The following is a 24,935-nucleotide window of genomic DNA, read 5'->3' as shown; positions in this document are numbered from 1 at the left end:
GAAGGACATTCCTAAAACACCTGAGCAGTGATACTCAAAACTGTCAAAAACCTCAAAGACAAGGAACGTGTGAGAACGTGCTACAGACCAGAGGAGGCTAGGGTGATATGATGACAAATGTCACGTGGGGTCCTGGCTGGAGTCCTGGGGCAGGAAAAGGACGCTGGGGGGAAGTGATGAAGTCCAGGTGAAGTGTCGAGTTAGCTAATTGTCATATGCCAAGGCTGGCTTCTTGGTCATTAGAAATATTCCGTGGTTATGAAGTGTAAGTTCTTTTTTTTTTTTTTTCCAGATGGGAAAATTGGTCACTGTTACAACTGACGGTGATTCTCTTTCACAAAAGCATTGAACTTCTAGTTGAGACAGGAAAGGAAGCTAACTCATTTAACTATGAGTGCGCTAATGATCTCTAACCTTCGCCTACGCCTGACAGATACATTATTTGTCCAGAACATGACGACGTTATCGCTACATTTATATAAGATACAGGTCTCTCAAGATTTTAACCTCAGATTTAAAACTTAAACTTGATAGTTTTCCCAAATAATTGACCATTCAAGTACTTCTCTGAAAGCGTTAAAAATAACAGAGAACAAAAATCAGGATCGAGCTGTCACTTTGGAAGTCCTCTGAGTTGTGTAGCCACAGAGCAACGCTCTCTGCTCAGTCCCCAGTGCTTAGCTCGGTGCCTCGGAAAGGCACCGACTGAGTAACTGCTCAACAAATAGCCATAACTCAGGCTTACGTTTACTGAGGGTGTGCTCTGTGCTCTCTTTACCCGGTAACAGGTTTCCTTCTCCCAGTGTCCTGTACGGTTGGTGCTGTTAGCATGACGTACAGTGGAGAAAGGTGAGGCCCAGACAGTTTATTTGCCCGAGGTCACTCAGCAAAACTTGGCATTGCTGGTGTGGGTTGATTGAGGGACTGTGTGAGTGAATGAAAGGGCTGAACAGCCCCATTATTTGTTATTGATCTTGTACTTTTATATTTTTGTTAAAACTTATCTCAAGTTTTAAATACACATATGTGATCATATATATATATATATATATATATTTTTTTTTTGCAGAGATGTGAATGAGAGAAATACAGTAAAAGGGTACGTGAAGTACTTTGCGCTATATTTTACGATCGCTTTGTTTGTTTATGTGTTGGTTTAACAGTTCCCAGCCTTTTAAGTATTTGTACCCTGTATTGTCTAGGTTTCGAAAGTTCAACATTTTGGGCACTCACACGAAGGTGATGAACATGGAGGAGTCCACCAATGGAAGTCTGGCGGCAGAATTCCGACACCTGGTAGGGAGATCAGTTTCCCCCTTTTCTGTTGTGTCTGGTTTATTAGGACTTGATTTGTGATCGAGTGGGACTTGGTGCCCTGTGTGATGGGCAGGGCACCCCCTAGCAGAAGGCTTCCTAGAATTCATGGCCGGTGGCTTCAGCAGCACTTGGGGAATCTTGGTCCCCCCTCCTTATCCCAGGACTGTCCACTCTGTTTCCTGCCAGTCTTCCTCTCAGAGATACCTTCTTTGGGGGGTAGTGATCTCAGTCAGATATTCCATAAACCAGTGTGCACATAAGCTATCTGTACATGATTCCTCCAGGACCTCAGTGATTACCCATTCTAGATTCTTGGAATTTTCCCAGAGGTCATTATTGCCCCACATCCTGACCGTTCCTTCTCCCCCTCCAAGCGTGGCAGGCCCCAGGAGTCTCTCTTTGGCCCCTTCTTTGCCACCTCCCTCCTGGGGTCTTGCCCACAACCACTGTCTTGAGCACTTTGTCTCCAGAGGAGTAGGGCCCGGGCACCGGGCAGTGGAAATCAGCAGAGGGGTTTAAGTGGGTGGTGCTTTCTCTCCTCTCTCCCTGAAAATCGGGGCTGCCAGTTGTTCTGTAGGGGCGTTGGTGCCGAGCCCTGCGCAATTCCTGGGCTGGAGCCTGCAGGGAGGTTCAAAGCATCCTTTTTTATTGGCAACCATTTCGTGAACCCGCAAACTCATAGTTGGGAAGCTAGACCTCGTGTGAGAGCCTTGGTCCAACCCAGGAGTCTGAGGGTGTCCGGAGCTGCTCTGGGGGCTCCAGGTTACTCCCTTAGAACCTGCGTGATTGAAGTCCTTTTGAGGGCAGTCTTAGAGGCCTGAGTCACAGGCCTGGGAGACTCTGCGGAGGGAAAGGCAAGAGAAGCTGTGCCCTGAGCCCAGGGAGCATGCGACAGCTAATGAAGGTGATGGGGGATGGTTTGGGAAAAGCTAGCCTGGGGGAGGGAGCAGGGTGCTGTTCCCTGGGATCTTCTCAACCCTGTGGTGTTCGCAGGCTGTCAGAATGATGGGAAAAGGCACTCTCCCTCATGAACCCACACAAGGGTCACTTCACCTCCTGTTCTGCGTTCTGAAAATAATTTCACTTCCTTCATTCTTTCTAAGTCCCCACTTTGCTTTGATTTGTAGATGAAAATAGCAACTTTGATGATTATGGTACTGTTTACTAAGATTTTTTTTTTTTTGTAGCAACTGAAAGAACAGAAAAACGCCGGTGCCAGAACCAACGAGGTGAGTCTTTCTCTCTTGTGATTGGTCTCTAACTAGCAGGTCTGTCCAATGAGGTTGGCTCCGTGGCCCTGGGGGCCAGGGACACCTCACAGAGGGGTGAGAAGCAGGAAGACCCGGCAGAGAAGGGCAGTGGACAAGCTTTGGGACATGGTGTATCTGTCATAACGGTGAAAGCACTCTGTGCTTGTGCTTTATGGTCGTCAAGTGATTTTGCACGTGAATTTATGGGACCCTCGACAGACAGCCCAGCAGAGCAGGTACGGTGGGCTACTGGGTTACTCACATTTCACAGGTAAAGAAGTTGGACCACAGGAAGTTTGCAGGATTTAGCTAAGGGTGCACAGGGAGTTACTGTCAGAGCTAGAACTAGAGGCCAGCTTCATTGACTGCCCTGCCAAAAACGATGTGGGCCGAGAGGGTTTTCCTGCCATGTGTCCCCTACCCAGTGCGCTGTGTTTGTGATGCCTTCAGATATGAAGTATGGGCAGAGGACAGAATGCCTGGAGTTGCTTTGGTTTGGACCGCTCGTTGTCCTTTGTGCCTGCGTGGCACGCATGCTGTCTTTCCCCACGACAGCCAGCAGAGGTTGTGTGGAACAGTGGGACAGGCACCGTCCCGGGCCTGACCAGCCCTGGTTTGGATCTTGACTATCTTTGTGACCTCCCGAAGATTTAGTTTCCTCTCCTGTGAGCAGGGATGGCAGCCACATCTCTCTGGTTCTAAGTTGTTGTGATGCTCGTGTAAGATAATATGTATGAAGGTACTTTGAACACTATATAACCTTTCTACCCATACCAAGGCACTTTATGACCAGCCAGGCTTATGCGAATCAGCCCTCCCGATAGATAATCACACCTGGAACACGTGTACACTTTCCACCCCATGCCAGCCTGAGGTGTGCAGCCCGCACACACCCTCAGAAGGGGCTGAGGGCCAGGATGCCTTAGGTCATGAATAAACCCATTAGAAGTTGCTGTTTCCCTATAGACACTTTTTTCCCCTGAATCCATATCCCTTGCCATAATATCAGAAATCTGAAATCTGATCTCTGAGAGAACAGTGAGATACTCGGGATAATGAAATCTGGGATAGATGCTCAAAAATTGAAATGTTCTTCTGAATTGCAGCTGGTTAGGTTCAGGCTGTCTGCAGCCTCTTGCAAAAAATGCTTAGTAGGCTCTTGCAAGTTGCAAGATCAGTGAATGAATCGCTATATTCCTTTTGTTTCCCTTTTCTCTTTTAAGGGTCCTCTCATCGTTACTGAAGAGCTTCACTCCCTTAGTTTTGAAACCCAGTTGTGCCAGCCTGGTTTGGTCATTGACCTTGAGGTAAGACTTACATGTTCCAGATGTGGAAGACTTTATTTTTATTTTAAACTGTTACGTGTATTTTTATTTCTCAATTTTTATTTTAGAAGTATTTACCTAATTGCTAAAAAAGATTATTGTTTTCAGCCAGTACTATCTTGATGTTAATTTAATCGTTCGGGCAGCTAGAGAACTGAATTAACCTTCGGGTACTATAAGCTAAAATGTTCCAGTTGAGATGTCCTATGCTAATTTTTTATATGAAGCATTGAAACTTATTTCTTAACTGAAAAGATATAACAAAGACATATTCAACTACGAACCAAAGAACGTAACTTTACATTCTTAATTTTCAAATATAAGAGATAATGCAAATGTACAGGAATCCCTCGCTTAGTTGAGAGGCTGCATAGTGGTCTGAAGGTGATGCTTCTGTGATTCAGATGATTTCAAGGTCTTTGTCATCTTCTAGACGGCCTCTCTGCCCATCGTGGTGATCTCCAATGTCAGCCAGCTCCCGAGTGGTTGGGCCTCCATCCTGTGGTACAACATGCTGGTGGCAGAACCCAGGGTATGGAAAACACATCTACTTTCGTACCAGGGGTTAACCAGAGACCTCGTGCTCTAGCTTCTGCATATCTGAAAGAGCCCCTAAGGGCCAGATGTTGAAGGAAAAGTGGCACAACTCAAGTGGCATTGCTAAGGATCGGAGTAATTCTGGAAAAGCGAAGCATGTGTATGTATTAGAAATGAGAATTATGATTTTCCTTCCATGTGAATAAGCTCAGGCAACGGATGATTTCGTACAGCTTTTACTGTGGAAGAGGTCCTTTATTTTTGTGCTTTTTAAAAAATGTATATATGCTAAATAAGCCTGCTGCATTCTTAGAGTGTCGGTACTCTAATATGGTTGATTAATTACAGTTGATGCTGGTTATTCACTGTACTTAAAGTCCTTTAAAGTCGCTGTGAACACTGAGTTGGCAGATACTGAACCACTGCATCTAGGGGAAACACAGGGTTAGGTTCCCATGAGCCTCTGGCACAACCTTTGCATTTGCTGATCAATACATAACCTTGTTTGTTTAAAGATCCCTTATCTAATATACTTGTTGATTCATTAACATTGAACTCATGGCAAGCAGCTTTATAACTCACGTCTGAACAAAGCTTGTATATCACATGCGTTTTCTTCGTAAGGCACTTTGGAACACTAGACAGCACTTCAGCCGTGCCCTTGAGGGCCATGTTAAAAATGAAATCACCAACAAAAAAGCATACGAAAATGCAAAAACCGTGCCGCTAAACAGACCTCAAAAAAGACACTCGGGTATAGTATGAGAGCTGAAATAGGAAGGCAGATCATAGCTTTGTTTGACCTCACCTGGAAACATACATGTTTGGCAACTCAAACTTTTCACTGCTGTGTGCCTGGGTACATCTGCAAATGACTGCAGAAATGCCATGAATATTGATTTAGGAATTAAATTTTAGTGAGCTGATGAATTCACAAATGTGAATCTGCAAATAATGAGGATTTCTCTTCTTTAGCTGTGAAAACATCTGTGTGTCATAGATGAGAGCTGAACTTTGGCTGAGATCCATGTTTCAGTGCCAGGCTTGTGACTGGTGGCTCATCAGTAGCCCTTAGCTTCTGGGTGTTTTCTCTCTAGAATCTGTCCTTCTTCCTGAACCCGCCTTGTGCACGATGGTCTCAGCTTTCAGAGGTGCTGAGTTGGCAGTTTTCTTCTGTCACCAAAAGAGGTCTCAATGTGGACCAGCTGAACATGCTGGGAGAGAAACTTCTTGGTATGAGCATATTCACTTCTTACGTAACTAACAATTGAAATTCATAAAATATCTTGACTTGCTCCTTTCCCCCTCTTTCCTCTTTATTTTGTCCAAGGTAGGAGAGTGTTAAAATCTATTGGCTTTTCCAGCAGCAGTTTATTATAGCTAAGTGAGAAGGATGCCTCACCTTAGAAGGAGATAGAGACCTGATAAAAGATTTAAATGAATCATTTCCCCATTATCTCATATTAACATTTCTGAGCAGGGTTCCTAGGGGAAAGATGTCTAAATTATGTAAAATATATTACTTGTGGCTTAAATTCTTTGAGAAATATGAAGTTTTATTAACCTTGGGGAGAAAAACAGCAAGCCCCCAACATGGTAAGAATAAGATCCTTGGGCTGCCCACCACACAGCACACGCCCAGGTCTCTTACATCAGGTGGCCCAGGTGTGAGGAGACACTGTCCCCATCAGGAGGATGCCCGTGGCCAGCACTGCCTGATGGGCAGGGTGCAGCCCATGATAGAGAATTCCCTTTCAGTGGCTGATGTCATGGATTTATTAGTTTCCCACACTAAGCAAACCTAAGACCTGCTAGTCTCAAGGTCAGATCTTCAATGAATGGGACTATCTGAACTATTTTTAAAAAAATCCATGGTCACCTTTTTGCCAGATTTGCTTTCTGTATAGCAGAACTGCATGTACTGCAAACACCAGTAGGCTTTTCCTAACCAAATGGCTCTCAGCAGTGCCTTCTCTTGGCCATGCAGCTGTCACAGTGAGAGTCTTGTGCAATTTAATAAAAAGTAAGAAGTCATTCCTATTCCTTTCCCTTATTTGGTGAGAGTTAAGACAGATATCTTTTCTGCCTACAGTGGCTTATTTGGGGTTCTCCGTGAAGAGAGATGTCAGGCTCACCACCTCTTATGGCCAGGCTTCTTCAATTTGTGTAGCTGGTAACCCCGAGGCTTCCTTCCCCTCTCCTTTCTCTCACTGGGCTTTTGATTTGCATCGACCTCCCTGAGCCTGTGTCCTATTTGGAGGAGGGCTGAGGGAAATGCCTAATTAATATCTAAAATAATCTTGTAAAGTCAAGTGTCAGTTAAATCGATCACCTAGGGGTGATCTTGGTCTTAGTTTGAACTTGAAAAAAATTCCTCAGGGTCACCGGGAGAGGAGCCTGCCAAGGAGGGAGAGGGAAGCAATGGGAAATGATACTGCACAAGGGGGACCAAATCGAGGCTTCTCCAGAAAGCACAAGTGATTGTATTAGTGAATCTGAGAATATCAACTGTGTACACACAACCTTCCTTTGCTGAGTGTTGGCTCTTTGAGAGCAAATACCACAGCCATCAGTCCAGCCAAAGCTTCAGAATTGATTTCCATTTCCTTAAAAGACTTATTTTTATTTGTTTAGGTCCCAGTGCTGGCCCTGATGGGCTTATTCCATGGACTCGCTTCTGTAAGGTGGGTGCTGTCTGGAGTTTATACTGTGAGTGCTTTCCGCTGAGGGTCTCGGATTTCTCGCCGCGGTGCCGGCTGCACTGTGCTTGCTTTGGCGTGTTCCTCTCGCCCCCGGAACCCCTAGGGCAAGTTGTTTACTTTCCTTCAGCGCGCTGAAGGTTAGTCTCCAAGTGCGAGTCTGACAGGAAGCACCTGCCTGGGTGATAACATTCTCTCATATCCGAAATGAGTCTTCTGTTTGCTCACACTGACCTCTGGCCTGGCAGCGTTTTAGCTCCGTCCATGAGTAACGTGTGGTCTGTGCCAGCGTAGACAGCCTGCTGGGCCGGAGGGGGTGTCTTGAGCCTGCTCAAGCAGTGAGACCAGTTGGGGGGAATAATCAGACCCCGCTAGGGTCACCAGACAGTGCTGACAAGCTGACACTACTGGATAGTGTGAAGGCAACTGGTATTCTGGGATCATGCTGGAGGTCATTCCCTGGCTGGGTCGCTAATGTTTGGAGAGGGAAGCAGAGCCTGGCTCAGGAAATGGAGAGGTTGGTGTCTGAAAGCTGGTAAGAGGGCAGTGACGGCTCTGTAGGGGGCAGTGCTAGCTTTGGCAGCTGGGCAGTCTTTGCAAACTAAAACCCGATGGCGGGAGGAGACATGCTAAGTCACTGTTTTGGATTTCTTGGTTTCTAATGTGTGCATCTGTATACTTGCAGGAAAATATAAATGATAAAAATTTTCCTTTCTGGCTTTGGATTGAAAGCATCCTTGAACTCATTAAAAAACACCTGCTCTGTCTCTGGAATGATGGGTAAGGGCCATTGATAGATGTATTTTTGAAACCTATGTTGAGCACACACTCCATTGCTGCAAGGCTGAGATAGGCCTGACCCAGACAGACTTCATTATTTGGCAGGACTTGGGTGCATCTCACAGAAACAGATGCTTGCAGGCTGTCCCTTCAGGCATTCACGATAGTAGACCCTCATAAGATTAAAATTATATTTTCGTAGTATATGTATATGCATTTTCAAAGCTAAATTTAAAAACCCTGAGTTCCATTCATGCCTTCATTCATTCTACGAAAATTTCTTGAGCACCTGCTTTATTGCCTCCAGGTAAGGAAGAAAAAACTTTTTTGACTCGGTAAATTGTTTCTAATGTTTTCCCAGGGTCAGTTGATATTTCAGCAAAGACTTTAACTTGGTCAGAGGTCTAGAATATGAAAATGGATTGTCTGAGCCTTTCTCTTCACTAGAAAGGATGCATGAATTTAGACATTTTCATGGCCTTCAGAATCCCCAGGTGAAAATGAAAGGCTCATTAATCCAGCAAGTATTTATTGATCATCAGTAGCATCCAACGGGCACCATGTTAATGAGCTTTTTTGGGACTTCAGCATATATATGTATGAGTGAAATGCTTCCTGAAGTGTTGATGAAATAGATTTTAAAGCCTCTAAAATAGTTGATACATTTCTATCCTGTGTTCTTGTGTCAAGTTGCAGTCATCTTGATTTGTAAGTGAACGTGAAAATTACAGTCATGACTGAACCTCAGAGTACCTCCATCAATCCCTTTCCATGTGCAGGTGTATCGTGGGCTTTATCAGCAAGGAGCGAGAGCGGGCTCTGCTGAAGGACCAGCAGCCGGGGACATTCCTGCTGCGGTTCAGTGAGAGCTGCCGGGAAGGGGCCATCACGTTCACATGGGTGGAGCGGCCCCAGAATGGAGGTGGTAAGCCAAGGCGCCTGCACACACACCGATTCAAAATGTGGGTGCAAGCCCTTCTTCTTCTCTGCAAATCAACTCATACAAATGATGAGCTTTTGACATACAGTCGCAGCTCCTCCACTTATCCCCAGCTGAGCTTCCCCAGTAGGATTTAATACATCACCAAGGGCTATTTGGGATTCGTTGCCTGGAACATATTGTGCAAATGATTTTTTTTTAAAGACAAGGCCACCTTCTTTCCTTTTTGTCAGGTATGTCACCTGTAGGTGAAAGATGCGAGTCAGTATGACTGGCAGTCATTTATTGGGAGGAAACCCACAGTGCACAGGCGTGAGCTTCCAGACCCATGGAGGGGAATCCCACGTTGGAGGTGCACGGATGAGGGGTCCTGGGACTGGGTGCAGCCCTCCACCTTGCCTTCTGACAGAGAAGGCTCGTGCACGTTTATCTGGGTTATATCTTGGGTTTCTATTTGACCAAGTGCATCCATGGCAAAAACAATTCTGAAAACCTACGCGTTATGAAACAGGTTTCCGGGGAATGAGAAACAGGTTTCAGTGGAGACAAGAAAGTGATAAAGACAAACTGGTGACTTTTCACTCTTGCTTGTAGTTTGCTCTGTTTGAAGGATTGGAGGGAAAACTGATTTGTTCCAGTGACTTATGCTTTCAGTTTAGAAGATGCAAAAAGATAGGATACTTTTCTTGTTCTATTTTTTTTTTCTTCTGGTAAAAAAAACAGGAGAGCTGGGATTAGAGCCCAGTGAGGACAGTAGATGGTAGAGCCTGCCCTTTTCTTCTTCTCCCCCGGTAGTTCTTTCCTGAACTTGCTGAGAGATGGAACTAGCAAACCAGGCAAAGATGAAAACCATTGGCAACTGGAAAGTTTAAAGCAGGGCCACACCAGCTACAAAGCTTTGGTCTGAAGTTCTAGAGCAGAGTCCCCAGAGCACCTGACAGCAGCCTCTGGAGTGTGTGCCCCAAAAGTGAAATCCTGGATCAGTTAGGAAGCAGGATTCCAATGAAGTCTGGGACTAAGACCAGGAGTGAATTAAACTGTGTTTTTTTACATTAAGGATTAGAGAAAAAAATAGCAAATAGGGTCTCTTTTTGGTTTGTTTAAAAAGTTGTTTTCCATGTGTTGTTGTTGTTTATTTTCATTTTTCAATATGAAAAGAAAGACAAAGTGAGTTTATCTTCTAGTAACTTAATCTATGGCTTGAGCCAAGAAGACCCAATTAGTAATTAGTTATTTTAAAGGTATTTAATAAATTTCTTTTGGCTAGACTTACAAATCTAAGTAAATAATGACAAATGCAATATTACCGAAAGTAATGATGGCCTTTATTTTTCCTATTTTAAAGAAAGGATAACAATCTATTTAGGAATAAAGCAATTACATGCTCTGTGATGTAACTCCTAGATTGTGTTTAGTTCTTACCAGGTTCTGTCAAATCCATAAACTCTGCAGTGTTTTTTTCTCTCCTCTATTGTTGAGGGATATTCTGTGGGACTCACTTTGCTTTTCTTCCTATTAGAATCTTGCTTCCATGCGGTTGAACCCTACACAAAGAAAGAACTTTCTGCTGTTACTTTCCCTGACATTATTCGCAATTACAAAGTCATGGCCGCTGAAAATATTCCAGAGAATCCCTTGAAGTTTCTGTATCCAAATATTGATAAAGACCATGCCTTTGGAAAGTACTACTCCAGGCCAAAGGAAGGTAAGTGGGCAGAGCGTGCAAGCATTGCCTGATGAGTTATAGCACAGCCCAGTCGTTCCTGTGGTTGTGTTCTCCCTTCACCTAGTCCAAAGGTTTGCGGGAGACAGGCGTTAACCCCACACACTGCCCTTGCCTTCCTATCGGTGCAAGATGTCAGCACAGACTCCCCCCATGCCATGTCACTAGCCCACCCCTTCCTTTGAATTGGTAAAAGCAGGCTTTCTAATAAACACAGCGCAGTTGAAACATAATACATTGTTTGGCCTGATACAGATAGTAAGAAAGGAGTAAATGGTTCTTGATCTTAGGGGTGTTGGAGAAGGTCCATTTCTGGTCGTGTGTAGTTGTTACATTTTTACTTTTTCTACGTGGAGGGGTAAAACGTGGGACCTGTGATGGTCACCTGCTTTATGTCAGCCTGCTCCTGAAATTGAGGACATGGAGGCCCGGGCGAAGTGAAGTGGTCCCTTCATGGTGACCTGGTAAGTTATTAGGTCCCATCACTGAGAGCAGGTCTAAGTTTAGCACACGGGTCTCCCTCTGCTTAGTCTTCATTGAACCGCATTTGAGAAAGTGGAAGTTAGACTAAGCTGGTTTGGAATGCACCAACAGACTTAATGATTTTTCAGGATCAGTAGTCTCAACGTTAGCACAGTTACTTTAGATGCACCCGGCTTACCCTGACAGATGCGTTTATTACACCAACCAGGCCAGGACCATAAACCAGATAAAACTTTTGTAGGATTTCAAGCCTTGGAAAGAGAACCGTCTTAGCTTGACTTCTGTGCTGAATGTGCCTCCCCTTTTCATCTGGTTGTTTCTGCATTCGCAGTACAATTTCAGGTGACCCAGGCAGGGAGTCTAACCTGACTGCCAAGGAAAACAGTCCAGTCTTGATCAAAGAAAAAGTTGATTGTTCTTGTGTAATTTCTGCTAACGGAAAGTGTACGTGATGTGTTTGCTTCTAGCCCCAGAGCCTATGGAACTTGATGGCCCTAAAGGAACAGGATATATCAAGACTGAACTGATTTCTGTGTCTGAAGTGTAAGTGAACACAGAAGAGTGACATGTTTAAAATCCTCAAACAAGCCCCACTCCTGGCTGGGGCCTGTTGAAGATGCTTGTTCTTTGCTTTTCCATTGTAATTGTTGCTGCCACCATCACAGATGGACCTGTGGAAAGATCCTAATTAGAGATCCTGGTGTCACTGCCTATCAGCGTTTTATTGCCTTTATAAAAACAAACAAACAAACAGCAAACCAAAAAAATCCAAAAAAAACAAAGTTGTATTTAAGGCATATAAGTTCTCCCCAAACTCGTATTTTGAAAAAGTGTAAATAAAATGAACAAAAATCGATCAGAGTGGGCAAGCAGTTCTTTTCTATCTAGAAAAGGCCAAAGTAATGACTGAGATACATTTTTTTCCGTTGGCTTTTATTTTGTTGTTTCATTTTGTAAAAGGTAGAAAAAATTTTGGAAAAGTCATTGTCAGTTATTTGGCCTGCAGCACTGTCTTGGGGTGAATGGATGTAGCCTTCATGTAAAAACCCTCTGGAGCAGCCTTATCTGCATACAAACCTCAAGGTAGGGATGAGGGACTCCCCAGACATTTCTCTGGCGCTTCTCGGGCCAGGGTAGGTGACACAACTGCACAAGCTCGTGCCCGTGTTCACCCAGGCAGAAGCGGTGCAGGATCCAGACTGGTTATATCTGGCTCACATCTCTAGAATACAGTGTGTTTCCCAAGGGGCCGGGCTGGGGACATGAACCTCTCGAGATCTGTCCTTTTTCAAATGTATTTTACAAGTGTATACACATCCCTGAAATAAAAATCTAAAATGGTGATTCAGTCACAGGCCAAAGATGAAATGGCAAAGTTTGCACCACTGCTTTCATAATCTAGATGTTAACATTTCCTGTTTCTTTCTCCCCATTTTAGTCACCCTTCTCAACTTCAGACCACAGACAACCTTCTTCCCATGTCTCCTGAGGAGTTTGACGAGGTGTCTCGGATAGTGGGCGCCGTAGAATTTGACATGGTGAGTACCACACAGGGATGTTTTCAGCACGCTGAGTGTTTGCTCTCTGAGGCAGGGAGGGTGCCTGGCAGACCCTGGGCCTATCTGTGAGTTCTCAGAAGGAGCCTCTGGCAGAGCCCAGAAGGGTGTTTTTTAGATTAGCTATGACAAGTTGGAGCCTGCTGTGTTTAAACAAGCTACGTCGTCACCAGGATTTTTACTCCTGGCCTTCATCACCTTCCAAAAAATAATGACATTTCAAATATTTAAAAGCTCCCCCTCTGCCTCTTAAATTTGTCCACATAGAAATCTCATATGTTAAGGAACTAGGATTTCTCTGATAAGAAAATGTTTTCCTTTTGTCCCGTTGTTTCAGCACTGTGTCTGGGTGAAGAGGTGTTATTTTTAGGAAGGGAGGAGACTAATGCTTGGTATACAGTCGTCATAGAGACTTGGGCAGCCACAGCGAAACACTTTACCTGATTTATGTTTGAGAACTAACTTGTACCGCTAGCACCTGGGGCTGTGAAGGGCTTTGCCAAGAGTAAAAAGTTCAAGGAGTGAAGCAGAGTGTCATGAGTACCGTGATAGGGATGGAAACAGGGCTGTCCACAAAAGAGTGCATCTTTCTTTGGGAGAATGTTTTTCAGTATGTCAGATAGTATTGTTTGCCTGTCAACCTGAAATCCTTCCCCTTAAAGATTTTATTTATTTATTTATTTTGATTGGATTTTTGCTGATGCTGTTTTAATTTTAAGCTCTTTTCCACATGAAGCTATTCCAGTTCATTTTTTATAAATTTATCTACTTTATTTATTTAGTTTTAGCTGCATTGGGTCTTCATTGCTGCGCACGGGCTTTCTCTAGTTGTGGCAAGCGGGGGCTACTCTTCATTGCGGTGCGCGGGCTTCTCATTGCAGTGGCTTCTCTTGTTGCGGAGCACAGGCTCTAGGCGTGCAGGCTTCAGTAGTTGTGGCACGCAGGCTTCAGTAGTTGTGGCTCACAGACTCTAGAGTGCAGGCTCAGTAGTTGTGGCGCACGGGCTTAGTTGCTCCGCGGCATGTGGGATCTTCCCGGACCAGGGCTCGAACCCGTGTCCCCTGAATTGGTAGGTGGATTCTTAATCACTGCACCACCCGGGAAGCCCCCCAGTTCATTTTTTTTAAATTTGCTTAATGTTTTAAAGAAAAGCCTCTCTGAGTCATTACTGGCCCTTCTTCGTCACTGGTGCCTGGCACAGACTGCTCAGCGATGCAGGAGGGAGGACAGGATGAGGGGAGAGGGCGCCATCTCCCAGGGTTCAGGGTCGCGCATCCCTGTGTTCAGGGAATGCATTTGTGCGGCATTAGTAATATCTGTTTAGACTCAGGTTTCTGGTATGTAACCTTTTCCTTATCCTTTTCCCTCACCTGAAGAAGTACAGGCTAAAATCTTTACACCCTCCTGTTAAGGCTGAAAAAAAATGCTTAGGTAGTGTAATAGTGCAATAGTTCTGTTCCTATTGGAGAGTGAAAGATGAACCTTGTACCTGTGTAAGGTTGCATCCTCTGTTGGAATGTAGCTCCCCACACTGCTCTGAAGTGTTTTGTGAGCCCTACACAAAAATGGAATAGCTGTAAAGCCCTATTTAGAAAGTGTAAGATCGATGGACAGAACCAAACAACGGCGCGATCTTCTTTTTCTCCTCCTTTGCTGTTCCTGAGCAAGTTACATCATCATCATGGTCATCACCATCATTAATAGGTGACACTTGTTAAGCACTTACTGTGTACCAGGCACTCCACGGGTAGTAACTTAGTGCTCACAACAGCCTTCTAAGTTAGGTATTATTGTTTTTCCCACTTTACAGATGTAGACAAAAGAGGCTCTCCAAAACTATGAAACTTGACTAAGATGAAGTAGTTAGTAAATGAGGGAACGAATATTTGAATCCACCTGGGGTGTCGCTGGACTGCGTGTTCTTGTCTACTCTCCTGGAATGCCCCCCCACAGAAAGCTGACCTCTGATTCATTCAAAACCTGCACCCAAGAGAAGCTGTTTGCACTTGACACTGAGTATGTGTTGTTCTGGTTTATTAAGACGAAGGCAGCGTAGCCTTTGGGTGAGAGGCCTGTGTTTGGGATTCGGAGATCAGAGCTCCAGCTCTGTCATACCATTATGCCCTGTGACCTTGAGAAAATAAGATGGATTAGTCCCCTCCATCTGTGCATGCAGCATGACCGCTTTCTCTGTGCTCTCGGAACGATACTGTGAGAGCAATTTAATTCCTCTAAATAAGTGCCAGGAAATGGTTTTGTGGCTCTGGATCTCCTCTCCCCCTGCCCAGGAGCCATCCATTTCATTCCAGATGATTTCATTCATTTCATTTGTAGAATAAATCTATTTTTATATACACGCACACACACATCTCCAGAGTAAACCCATAGAAGATTTAAGAGCTATAATATGGGCACAGCACTGGTTAGACAAAATTAAAGTTGGATTAGTCTCCGAATTGGGTGGACTCCACCTTGTCTGTCCCAAATTGTCCTCAGCCTTGGCCACGATTTCCTTTCCGCATCCATCCACTCTTGGAGTTAGGGCTTGTGCTCTGAAATAGACCTTTCGAGGAGCTGGCTGGTTTCGGCCATGTCTGGAGGTTGCAGCTCTGGACCGGGGGGCCCTGGGGCCAGCGCCTGGTGCTGCCTCAGGAGCAGGAGGACCGCAGGCTCCTGAGAGACAGAGCACCAGTGTTTTCTGTAGCCTGGCTTCAGTGCTTGTTTAGTCTGGCTTCCCTGTACAGTAAACTTCTTCCTCTGGGACAGCATGAGAACCAGTCTCCTCTCCTAGAGGCCTTTGGGCAAAGCTTGGACAAAGCTGATAATAATTTAATGATAAATATTAAATAACACGTATTAATTGTCTGCTATTTCCATCTAGTCTACTAAGCATTTTACATATGCTGTATAATTTAATCCTTTCAACAAATCTATCTGTTAGAGACTATCAGTCTCCTTTGAATAGATGAGGACCTTGGGATTTAGAGGTTAAGTAACATGACTGGTCACACAGCTGGTAAGAGACAGTGACAGGATTTGAATCCAGGGTCGCTTGCTTTCTCTCTCTCTCTCTCTGAAGACCACCATCTTTACATATTTTACTCTCAGCCAGACGGAAACATAGGGGCAAAACCTTCATTGTGCTTTTCAATCCAAAATATTTTCCTAAGAGCCCACTATGTACCACCCACTATTGAGTACTCGGGATTAAAAAAAAAAAGGACTCGGTTCTCAAGAGGCTTGTAGTCTAGAGCTGTGTTGCTGTCGGTGTTTTGGGTCTGAATGATGCTCTGTTATGGGGCCGTGCTATGCGTTGCAGAATGTATAGCAGCATCCCTGGCCCCTACTCACTAGATGCCAGTAGCACACACACCTCCACACCCGGTCATGACAATCCAAAATGTCTCCAGATGTTGCCAGAGGACAGAATCACCCCTGGTCGAGAGCACCTGGTCTAAGGGGAGAGCCCAGCATGGAAGTAAGATAGGAAGTCGGTGGCAGGCCGGTGTCCTTTGGATGAGCAATTCACTGCCTCCGAAGGGCCCTGCTGGGGGAGGTGGACGGGTTTCTGATGATTCTACTTCTCTAGCCTCTACGTGAAACTCATTCGTTTGTTATTCCTGCTGAGTGGCCTTTAAGGAAAATTCATCATTTCCCCCAAATCCCTCTCTCCCTCTGGCATACAGCTCAGCATTGCCTCACTCTTGTTTTGCATGAGCAGATTTGCCACGTTGCTCTGTCCCCAGACTTGCATAACAGCAGAAAGCTTTATGCAGTTTGGATGAATGGACAGAATTAAGCCAGCAGGCTGCAGAGTAATAATCCATCAGCTTAGGTGACATAAAAGGTCTCTATTAGTCCAGGAGAAAGGATAGCACATGCTGAAGGCCCTCTAATTCCATGGTGGTTTTTTGCCGGGGGATGTGTCTTTCTACTACTCCATTGTAGAACACACAAGTAATGTTAAATATATGAGTCTGCGTTTTACAAGAGCAGTGTAATAAATGTAACCACATTTTCTTTTTACAGATGAATGCAGTATAAGAGCATGAATTTTTCTCATCTTCTCTGGTGACATTTTTCCTTCCCACCTGTGACTCCCTCCTGCTACTCTGTTCCTTCACATCCTGTGTTTCTAGGGAAACAAAAGAAAGGCCAACAAATTCGCTGCAACCTGTTGGTAGCAAGTGGATTTTTCCCTAATTCAGAAACATCTGTTACTCTGAAGGGCTTCATGCATCTTATTGAAGGTAAAATTGAAAGGCCTTCTCCACAGAGTGGGTTTTACAAATAAAAAACATCCAGATATACCAAAAGCATCAGAACTAGAATGAGAGTCCTTTGGGAAAGGTCAAATATTTAGCAGCATCTAGCAAATGCCATGCCTAGAGTCAGTGCTCAATTGTTATAGGTGGTTGGGTAGATCACACGGTTATTTAGGCAACTGCTTCATGCAGGATTGGCATATTTCTCTTCTGGAGAATTCTTATTTGTTCTCTCTGCTTTAAATGTGGCTAGAAGTTTTCCAGTGGTTTGCCTATGAAATAGTGCAAAGTTAAGTTTACACAGAATTACATCACCTCTTTATTGAAGGTAGCCATCCCGTATCTGGGCAGAGGATAAAAGTTGTGTTATTATATCTTCCACACTAGCCATTGAAAGCTAGAGACAAATTCTCTCTCGGGAGAATTAGTTTTTCTCTTTGTTATGGCTTTATGATACTGGCTAATATCAAAGGGAAGGAAGTAAACTTTCCCAATTCGTGAGTAGTGTTTTCCTTTTAAACTTTAATATCCAAAGCTGAATATATTCTGCCTCCATCACGGTCACTAGTAAATGAAATTGTCTTCACAGTTCTGTCAAGGGAGCCAAACTATTAACAGCTCTCTTAAGGTAAATCCTGTTATTTTTCAAAAAGTTGAAATTAATTGTAGATGTAGACAAACTCCGAAATTTATTGCATGTTTCTTAAATGGGTTCACTTGTCTTTATTGTTTTTAGCTGGTATTTAGTCTTAGTCATAAAATTTTCAAATTGAGAAGAGAAAATAGTAACGGACAAATCATTAACCAGAGATTATGAGAATCAGATAATTTGAAAACTCATCCTGTGTAACTGCATTGAGAATTGCGTATCTTTCACTGATGAATGTGTTTCTCTCACAAATACATTGCAAATGGTTCCACTGTCTCTCTTGTGCTTTTTCTAGACCCTTTTTGGACTGGATGATGTTTTGTGAAGTGTGTTGTGTTACTTACCTCGTCCCTTCATTAGCACTGACATGCAAAAAAGTGGTTTAGGGAGTGGGTTTGACAGGGTTCTTCTAGATGACATTCACAAACTGCTGTCTGCAGGTGCATCTTATTTTTCTACTGTCACCACCACAATCATACTGTTAGGTAAATACTGTATTTTTCTGGTGGGAATAAAGTTTCCTTGAAGTCTATCTCAAAATTAAAGCTAAAGTATAGGTACTGCATTAAATATAATATGCACATGGTACTTTCCTTGGTATTAAACACAAATCAAGGCCTCCTCTCAGATTTTACATAAGATGATTGACATCAACCTGACTGGGTTTGCGTTGACTTTTTAAATTGAAATGATGAAGGAACAAAGATGACAGTTAAATTGTTCCTAATTGCTAATATTTAACTATTTGGTATATTTTTGCCCTCTAAGAATGCTTTGGCATAGTTTCATTTTACTGCACCAGTCAAGAGACTTTGTTTACTTTTAAAAAGTATTAAAATTATAAAGTTAGTCTCTTACAGATATTTTGTATAAAGATTTAAAAAGTTACTGGCATTATGTGTAGGTTCGATGTTTTTCTTATCTTTTCTTATGATTAAGCATAAAAATATATCAGTCCTTATTTTTAAACATGATTAATACCGTTTTCCTAAGTGTTACCCTTTCTTACCGAGATTAAGATAGGTTGGTGGAAGAGATCAGAGGAAACATTATTGAAACAAGCTATAATGAGTACCATAAATAGCAAACAAATGAAAGTCCTTTGGTCTTGGTGACCACCAGAGCTGCCTCCAAATGCAGAAATAATTTGGCATTTATTTTAAAGTGAATTTCAGTACTGCTATAATGCAAGTTTTTAATTTTAAAATACATGTAAAATGGGACTCTGTATGGTGTCCATAGCAGCATCTAAACTCCACACCTCCTTGATGAGGTGAGGTTTTACTTTCTGAGAAGTTACTACACCCACACAAAAAGCTGCCATTCTTTTCTCCAAAAGTGTTATAAGCTAGAAAGCTGTGCCCTTCTCAAAGTAAAAGGCATTGTGTGCTGGAAAAAAATAGTAAAATAAAAGAATTGGCAAGTTAGATGTAAGTCTGGCAGGTTAAATGCAACTGTTGTTCGATGAGCTATCAGGGAATAGTGGTATAAGCTTGAATTCTGGCCTCATAGCAAATATGACTGTTCTCACCTCCCTATCTACAGTATTTACATCTAGGAAATATAAAGTTTCTTCATAACGAACATGAAGAGTTGTATTTCTCCAGGGAGTGAAGTAGATAACGCCCTGCCTAGCCGGTATGTTTGTATTTCTATATAATTGATCATTGTAAGAAGTCACTAAATAGATTCTGGCTAAGGGATGTTTGTGTGTTTTAAGAGTATTTCTGGTATGGGGTTTTATAAGCCTAGGACTTTTATGCACCACTCAGGACAAATTTCTCCCTTTTCAGGAAAGTGTCTTCTGAGATGGCAATAAATAGATTTTGCTATTTAGTCAGCATTCAATGATGGAAGTCTATTTGTTGCCTGTAAGCTGAAATGGGATATTAAGTCTTAATTGAACAAAGCACTCCTTTCACATCTGATTACCCCAGGAAAAAACTAGAAGTTGTTTTGAAAGCTCTGGTACCTACTTTTTGAACTGGGATGCTGTGCCCAGAGTAAGGGGTCCTTAACTCAAGTGGCTTCTTTGGTTAGTTAAGATTCATTCATGTATTAGTTCACCAGATATATAGAGAGCACCTGCCATGAGCCAGGCACTATTCTAGATGGTTGGGAAACGAAGTCGGTAAACTAAAACAGACAAAGATCTCTGCTTTGGTGGAACTTAAGATGTTCTGAGATACTGGATCGTATGTTCTGGTACAAACATCTTACCTATTAAAACTTAAGAAAGCTTTCATGAAGCAAACATGGCCAAAAGCTACAAATAATTTAAAGGGTTTAAAGGGTATACAGAAATCTACACAATTTCAAAGTAATGGCATTCATCTACGAAAGGGTGAGAAGATTAGATGAGAGATTTTGGATATCTCTTCCAGTTCTAAAATGTCAGTAATACAGACAAATAAACATGTTTGACTGCTATAGCAAAGCAAATTACTTTGTGACAAACAACTTCGTTGAAAATGGACAGCCATGGTATACGTGGTGTTCATGTACCTTCTCTGTGGTTAGAAAACCGTATGCTAACCCTAAACCAGAGGTTTCTGGCATTGGGAGTGAATGCCATTTCACACACCCATGGACCAGGTGGGAGCTGCCATTACCAGCTTGTTGTATGCAGACCCCAGTGTGGCAGCTCCACAAATAGATGTCAAGACTTTTGTGAAATACCTTCTCTTCTCATTGAAGGAGGTTAGAACCCTCCTAGTGCAAGATTCAATGCAGCAAATATTTACTGAGCACCTCCTGACTGTAAAAGGATAGTGTTAGCTTCTAAGAGGACTAGACACATGCCTGCCTGTCTTCTCACCTTCAGGGATGAACTGCTTACAGAATTTTCATCTTAGTCATTGAGGTAACCCCACTGGACACCGTGCATAGTACCTGGTCCACAGAAGGCATTAAAAATGCCTCGACATAGTTCGTGTGTTCAGTGGAGTTCCCAACCCAGTGATGTGAGGAAACGTTTAAAAAAATTCATTTTCAGTTCTTTTTGATACATGTATTTATTAAGCTGTAAAAAGCAACACTACCTAATTTCATTTAAAATAAATATTTTCCAATTTCAGAATACTTACAACTTACAGTTTTAAGATTAGATTCACTTTGGGAGGTTCTGGAAGCAAATACATTCATAGCTGTACAATCCCCAGGAAGAATCTAAATCCAACATCAGGTCAGTCAGTCCCTGCCAAGCAGGTAACAGCATTGAACGGTTGATAGCTAATCCAGCTCTGCAGCTAAAGGGCAGTGTGGGGCAGCAGTGGGGTACAGCACATTACACTCAAAGATGAGGTGATAATTAGAACTGAGACCAGCAAAAACAACAGTGTATACAAAGCTTTAAATAAACACCACCATATAGAGCTCTGTGGTACAGAAAAAGCACATATGATCCTAAAGCCCAAACAGAGAGATCTTTGGAGTATACTGATGGCAGCAGTTAACAGCACAGTTAAAAGCATTGAAATCAAATGTACTCATTATTATCACCAGCCAACAGCAAACAGCCAGAACAGGAACCAGTGTACAGTCATAAATAACCTCATGGGTAAATAAGGGCACATTTAACTAAACCACAAAGATTTCACAAAATAGTTACGATCTGAGAAAAGATGAAAACTCTTTGTTCCCAAATAATAGTTAGAACCTCTTTTTATTAGAGAAAAGCCTCAGAATCATTGGTAATCTTTAAGCTGTGTAATTGAACCATCTTAATGTTTCATTTAAATCACACAGAGCAAGCTGCTGTTGGAGCAGTTATTTCAGTTGATTTCTATTAAAGAGTGTCTACCCCATAATATCTTTGGGAATAATGCTGTTCCTCTGCAGAGTTTTACATATACCACCTGTCTGCATGTCTTGGTAGATCCATGAGGCAGGAACACAGCAGCAGGGCTGGACACCCACCCACCATACTCCCCACAGAAGCACACACACGAGAATGGCTTCATGCCTGATGCAGCTCAGTTAAGGAACACCGGCCGTGTTCCACCAAAAGAACACGTCTAGTTTAATAAGGGGGCAATGGCTGAAGTCACTGATTTAGACTGGAAGCAATAATCAAAACACTTGGAGGCTGCTGGAGTGGGAAAGGAGCCATTAGGCACGATAAAGCTTGGAAGCAGAGTGTGTGCTGATTGATAGAAAAGGAAAAAAAAAAAAGGAATTTGCTATATTAATAAAACAACCAGCATTCATGTAGTTGAGGGTTCTGCACATTTCATTAAACACAGCTTCAAAGAAGTCCATTTGTGTGTGTGTGTGTGTGTGTGTGTGTGTGTGCCTGTGTTTGTGCTTAATATCAGAAGTCCTTATTAACATACCCTTTTACCTCCGAGTATGACAGGATAACGTATGTGTGCAGTTCCTCTGCAAGACAAACGATGGGTCTCGATTTAAAATGAAATGGCCTTTTCTTATTATTAACTCTAAAGTCCACAAAAAATACATGGTAGAAAATCAGGAGAAAACTGGAGTGATCTAGTGATCCCCCAAATAGAACAAATATCTTGATGCAGACTCTTAATGACAGGTTTAAAAACAAATGTTATTTGTAGCCGTTCCCATACCTTCATAATAACTTTGGTAGCTTAGAGCACTTCTGAATTTATCTTGATCCTGAAAGCTAAAAAATATCTTCTTAAAGAGCTGAAGTAGCCCATCCCTTCCTTTTATTGGCCGATAAATTTGACTAATTTGTACTTAGCTTAGTAATTTGTCTCTGGTTCATCTCCTATAGACAAATGGCAGAGTCACAGCTCGGATGCCAGGTCCATGAGGCGTTTTCTGATTTATTGTGGAAAACATGAAAACTGCATAGTATGCCAGCACCCACTTTCCCAGCTAAAGGAAAGAGGCAAATAGCTAAACATCTGGGAAGAGAGGCTGGTCTAAGGGGATATAGAAAAAGGAAATTATTTCAGAAATTATTTTAACTACATTCACACATTGTTTTGATCACCAAACATATCTTAAACAGATTCCCTGATAAAATCTAGTCAGAATTGGTCTGTCCTACTAATAGTTATTAACTATTATAATTTTTAAAGAGTCACATCATGAACCTAGGGTGACAGGCGGTATTTCAAACACATAACCATAAGTGCATATAACTGTTCAAACACTCAAACTAAATACATATTTGAAGTCCTGAAAATCACACAGTTTTGCTTCTAAAGGCAGCCTTGACCCATTTGGACAGACTGTACAACAGAGTTTAATTTATAAATGCATATCAGCAGATCATCACCATAAATTGAAAAGTCACAAAATACACAAAAATAAATCACGAAGACTACACAGTTAAGCTAGCACTGGTAACTGTTTCTTTTACATCAAATTATACAATGCGCGAGGTAAATATTGCTCACATTATGGAGGGAGATTGTTTTATTTCTATTTTTTCCCAAAGAGATCAGATTTGTCCTGTGTGCACAATGAAGAAAACTCCAGTAACACTGAAATGACAAATGTTGTAAAATATACATCACTACCAGATAGAAATACACATGTTCTTCATAATCATTTTCCACAATTAAATAGGTAAGTGATTTAAATCTTGGGCTTAAGACCATTATAACAATCCATCCAGATTCTTATGGACGGTTTGGTTCTCCTTTCCGTTGTCGGAATCTCCTTGAGGCGTGTACTGGACTTGGTATTCCTGCAGGATTTTAAATACATCATGGTGTCCAAAGTGCAGCGCTTCATCCATGGGAGTATTATTCCACCTAAACAAGTAGCACAGCATGGACTGGGTCATTAGATAATTTCTGTACAAAGATGATAATCCAGCAGTCTTAGATTTTAAATGCCAGTTAAAGGGCCATTCAGATTTAGCTGTTTAAGCAATATTACAAGTAATATTGAAGAAATGCAGAAAGGGATTTATAATCCAAAAAGTGGTCTTGGAGACAACTTGGGATATGGGGAGGAAGAGAAAACTACCTTCTGCAAAAGGGTCTTGTTCACATTATCTAAGTGCTTATGAATGGGAAGTTCTAGTGTTGACAGATAAGATAGACTCTAGTATTTCTAAACTTTAACTTCATGGAAAGCCCCAAGGATCATTCTTTAAATAGAATGTTCAAAGAAAAATCAGCTCTATAGCATCTATCACCCTAGCCTTTGGTAGAAAATGTGTGTTCCTGTCAATGTAAAATCACAGTAAATCTCAGAAGTCTGGTAATAACCACGGTCTTATTAGGGCTCAAATATACTTTGGAGGAGCAAGACTGGCCTCAGAGGAACTGACATTTTCTTCATCTGTGGTAAGGATGGGACTCCAGGGGCTCAATTGGACCACTGCACAACCAGAAGAACAACTACCCTTTCCCTAGGAAGTGTGTTTCTGAGCTGTGCTCTTTAGTCATCTAGATGAAGACTGGAGATAAGAAGAAAGGAAGAGTTGCCAGCAGCGGTTAATCAGCTAATTAGCCTTTTGAAAGAGGAGCCAGCACTGTAAAGCACAACCCAAGTAAATGACAGAGCATGATAATTAGCTCCCTAGTACTTCACAAACTATTAAGCTTCTCTTCTCATCCACTCTCTATGTCACTTAACTTCTCCATGGCTACCAGGCTCTCTGACTCCACTTTTTCACATGCCACTCTCACCAGCTTCTGGTTTTCCTTCTTTCTTTGTTCTTAACCTTTTACCTTCTCAGTGGGGCCCCAATATGGAACTCAAAGGTTTTTAAAACAATCTCATTTAAAAAATATTTTTGAATAAAGTTTGGTAACCTGTTCTTAATTTTTAAAATCAGGTAAGTAACATTTTATGTGTATCTCTGTGCTTCTCAAAAAACTGCTGAATTAAGTTGCCTTTTACTTCTACATTGGCCTTCATTAAGTTAGGGAGTCAGTGGCCTGAAACCGGGAGGTGGGGTGACTTTTCAATCATCTACAGCATATAATTATCTGTCTTTCTGGAAAAACTGAATGTTAACTGCAAGTTATCTTTTTTTTTTTTTACAACGCTTCTTTTCCGTGAAGTAATGCAAAGTATCAGCTCTAAAGTATACACTAAATCTGCTCAAGCCTATTTTACAATTTGAGGTGACACCGATTCTATGAAATAGAGAAAGAAGACGTGTTGGTCTAGCTTACATTCTCAAATCATGAATACTCAGTTACCAAGTTAGTTACTGAGCTAACTTTTGCCTCTCAGATGGGTGTTTCTGCTTTCACATTCCTAGGGGCCAATGTAAGGCAAAAACCACAACAAAACATTTTGATCCTTCAACATGCAAAGCACAGTAAATATTTCCAGCCTGTAAATAGCGTTTTACTTGGGATTATAAATACTAGGGGCAGGGGAAAACACTCTCTTCAGTTTCTTGCTCTAGAAAGAGCTGGTATGGGCATTACATTTGAGGATAAAAGGGAGAATTGTCACCCTA

At 42.3% G+C, this 24,935-nt stretch overlaps 2 protein-coding genes across 6 annotated transcripts in view; one reads left to right on the top strand and one right to left on the bottom strand.

Moving 5' to 3' along the window:
* STAT1 (signal transducer and activator of transcription 1) overlaps positions 1 to 17,792 on the top strand; it is a 41,057-nt gene extending 23,265 nt beyond the window's left edge. For 2 of the 4 annotated variants that reach the window (XM_004276944.4, XM_012535631.3), the window contains exons 13-25: positions 1,070 to 1,099; positions 1,203 to 1,296; positions 2,505 to 2,546; positions 3,791 to 3,874; positions 4,326 to 4,424; positions 5,527 to 5,662; positions 7,064 to 7,113; positions 7,814 to 7,908; positions 8,688 to 8,833; positions 10,368 to 10,553; positions 11,522 to 11,597; positions 12,493 to 12,592; positions 16,640 to 17,792. In XM_004276944.4, the coding sequence (XP_004276992.1) occupies positions 1,070 to 1,099; positions 1,203 to 1,296; positions 2,505 to 2,546; positions 3,791 to 3,874; positions 4,326 to 4,424; positions 5,527 to 5,662; positions 7,064 to 7,113; positions 7,814 to 7,908; positions 8,688 to 8,833; positions 10,368 to 10,553; positions 11,522 to 11,597; positions 12,493 to 12,592; positions 16,640 to 16,654 (1,153 nt within the window). In that variant the 3' untranslated portion in view covers positions 16,655 to 17,792. Of the gene's footprint in view, positions 1 to 1,069; positions 1,100 to 1,202; positions 1,297 to 2,504; positions 2,547 to 3,790; positions 3,875 to 4,325; positions 4,425 to 5,526; positions 5,663 to 7,063; positions 7,114 to 7,813; positions 7,909 to 8,687; positions 8,834 to 10,367; positions 10,554 to 11,521; positions 11,598 to 12,492; positions 12,593 to 14,420; positions 14,627 to 16,639 lie in introns of all 4 variants that reach the window. The other 2 variants (XR_007478336.1, XM_049712143.1) reach the window with 2 other exon arrangements.
* A 3,893-nt stretch (positions 17,793 to 21,685) lies between these two features.
* The window catches only part of GLS (glutaminase), an 82,962-nt gene continuing 79,712 nt past the window's right edge, over positions 21,686 to 24,935 (bottom strand). For both annotated transcript variants that reach the window (XM_004276943.4, XM_049712144.1), the window contains one exon: positions 21,686 to 23,265. In XM_004276943.4, the coding sequence (XP_004276991.1) occupies positions 23,109 to 23,265 (157 nt within the window). In that variant the 3' untranslated portion in view covers positions 21,686 to 23,108. The remainder of the gene's footprint in view (positions 23,266 to 24,935) is intronic.

The sequence above is a fragment of the Orcinus orca genome, chromosome 7, assembly GCF_937001465.1.
Source record: "Orcinus orca chromosome 7, mOrcOrc1.1, whole genome shotgun sequence".
Taxonomy (NCBI): Eukaryota; Metazoa; Chordata; class Mammalia; order Artiodactyla; family Delphinidae; genus Orcinus; species Orcinus orca.
Note: the sequence above shows the minus strand (reverse complement) of the source record. Positions and strands in the feature narration are given on the sequence as shown.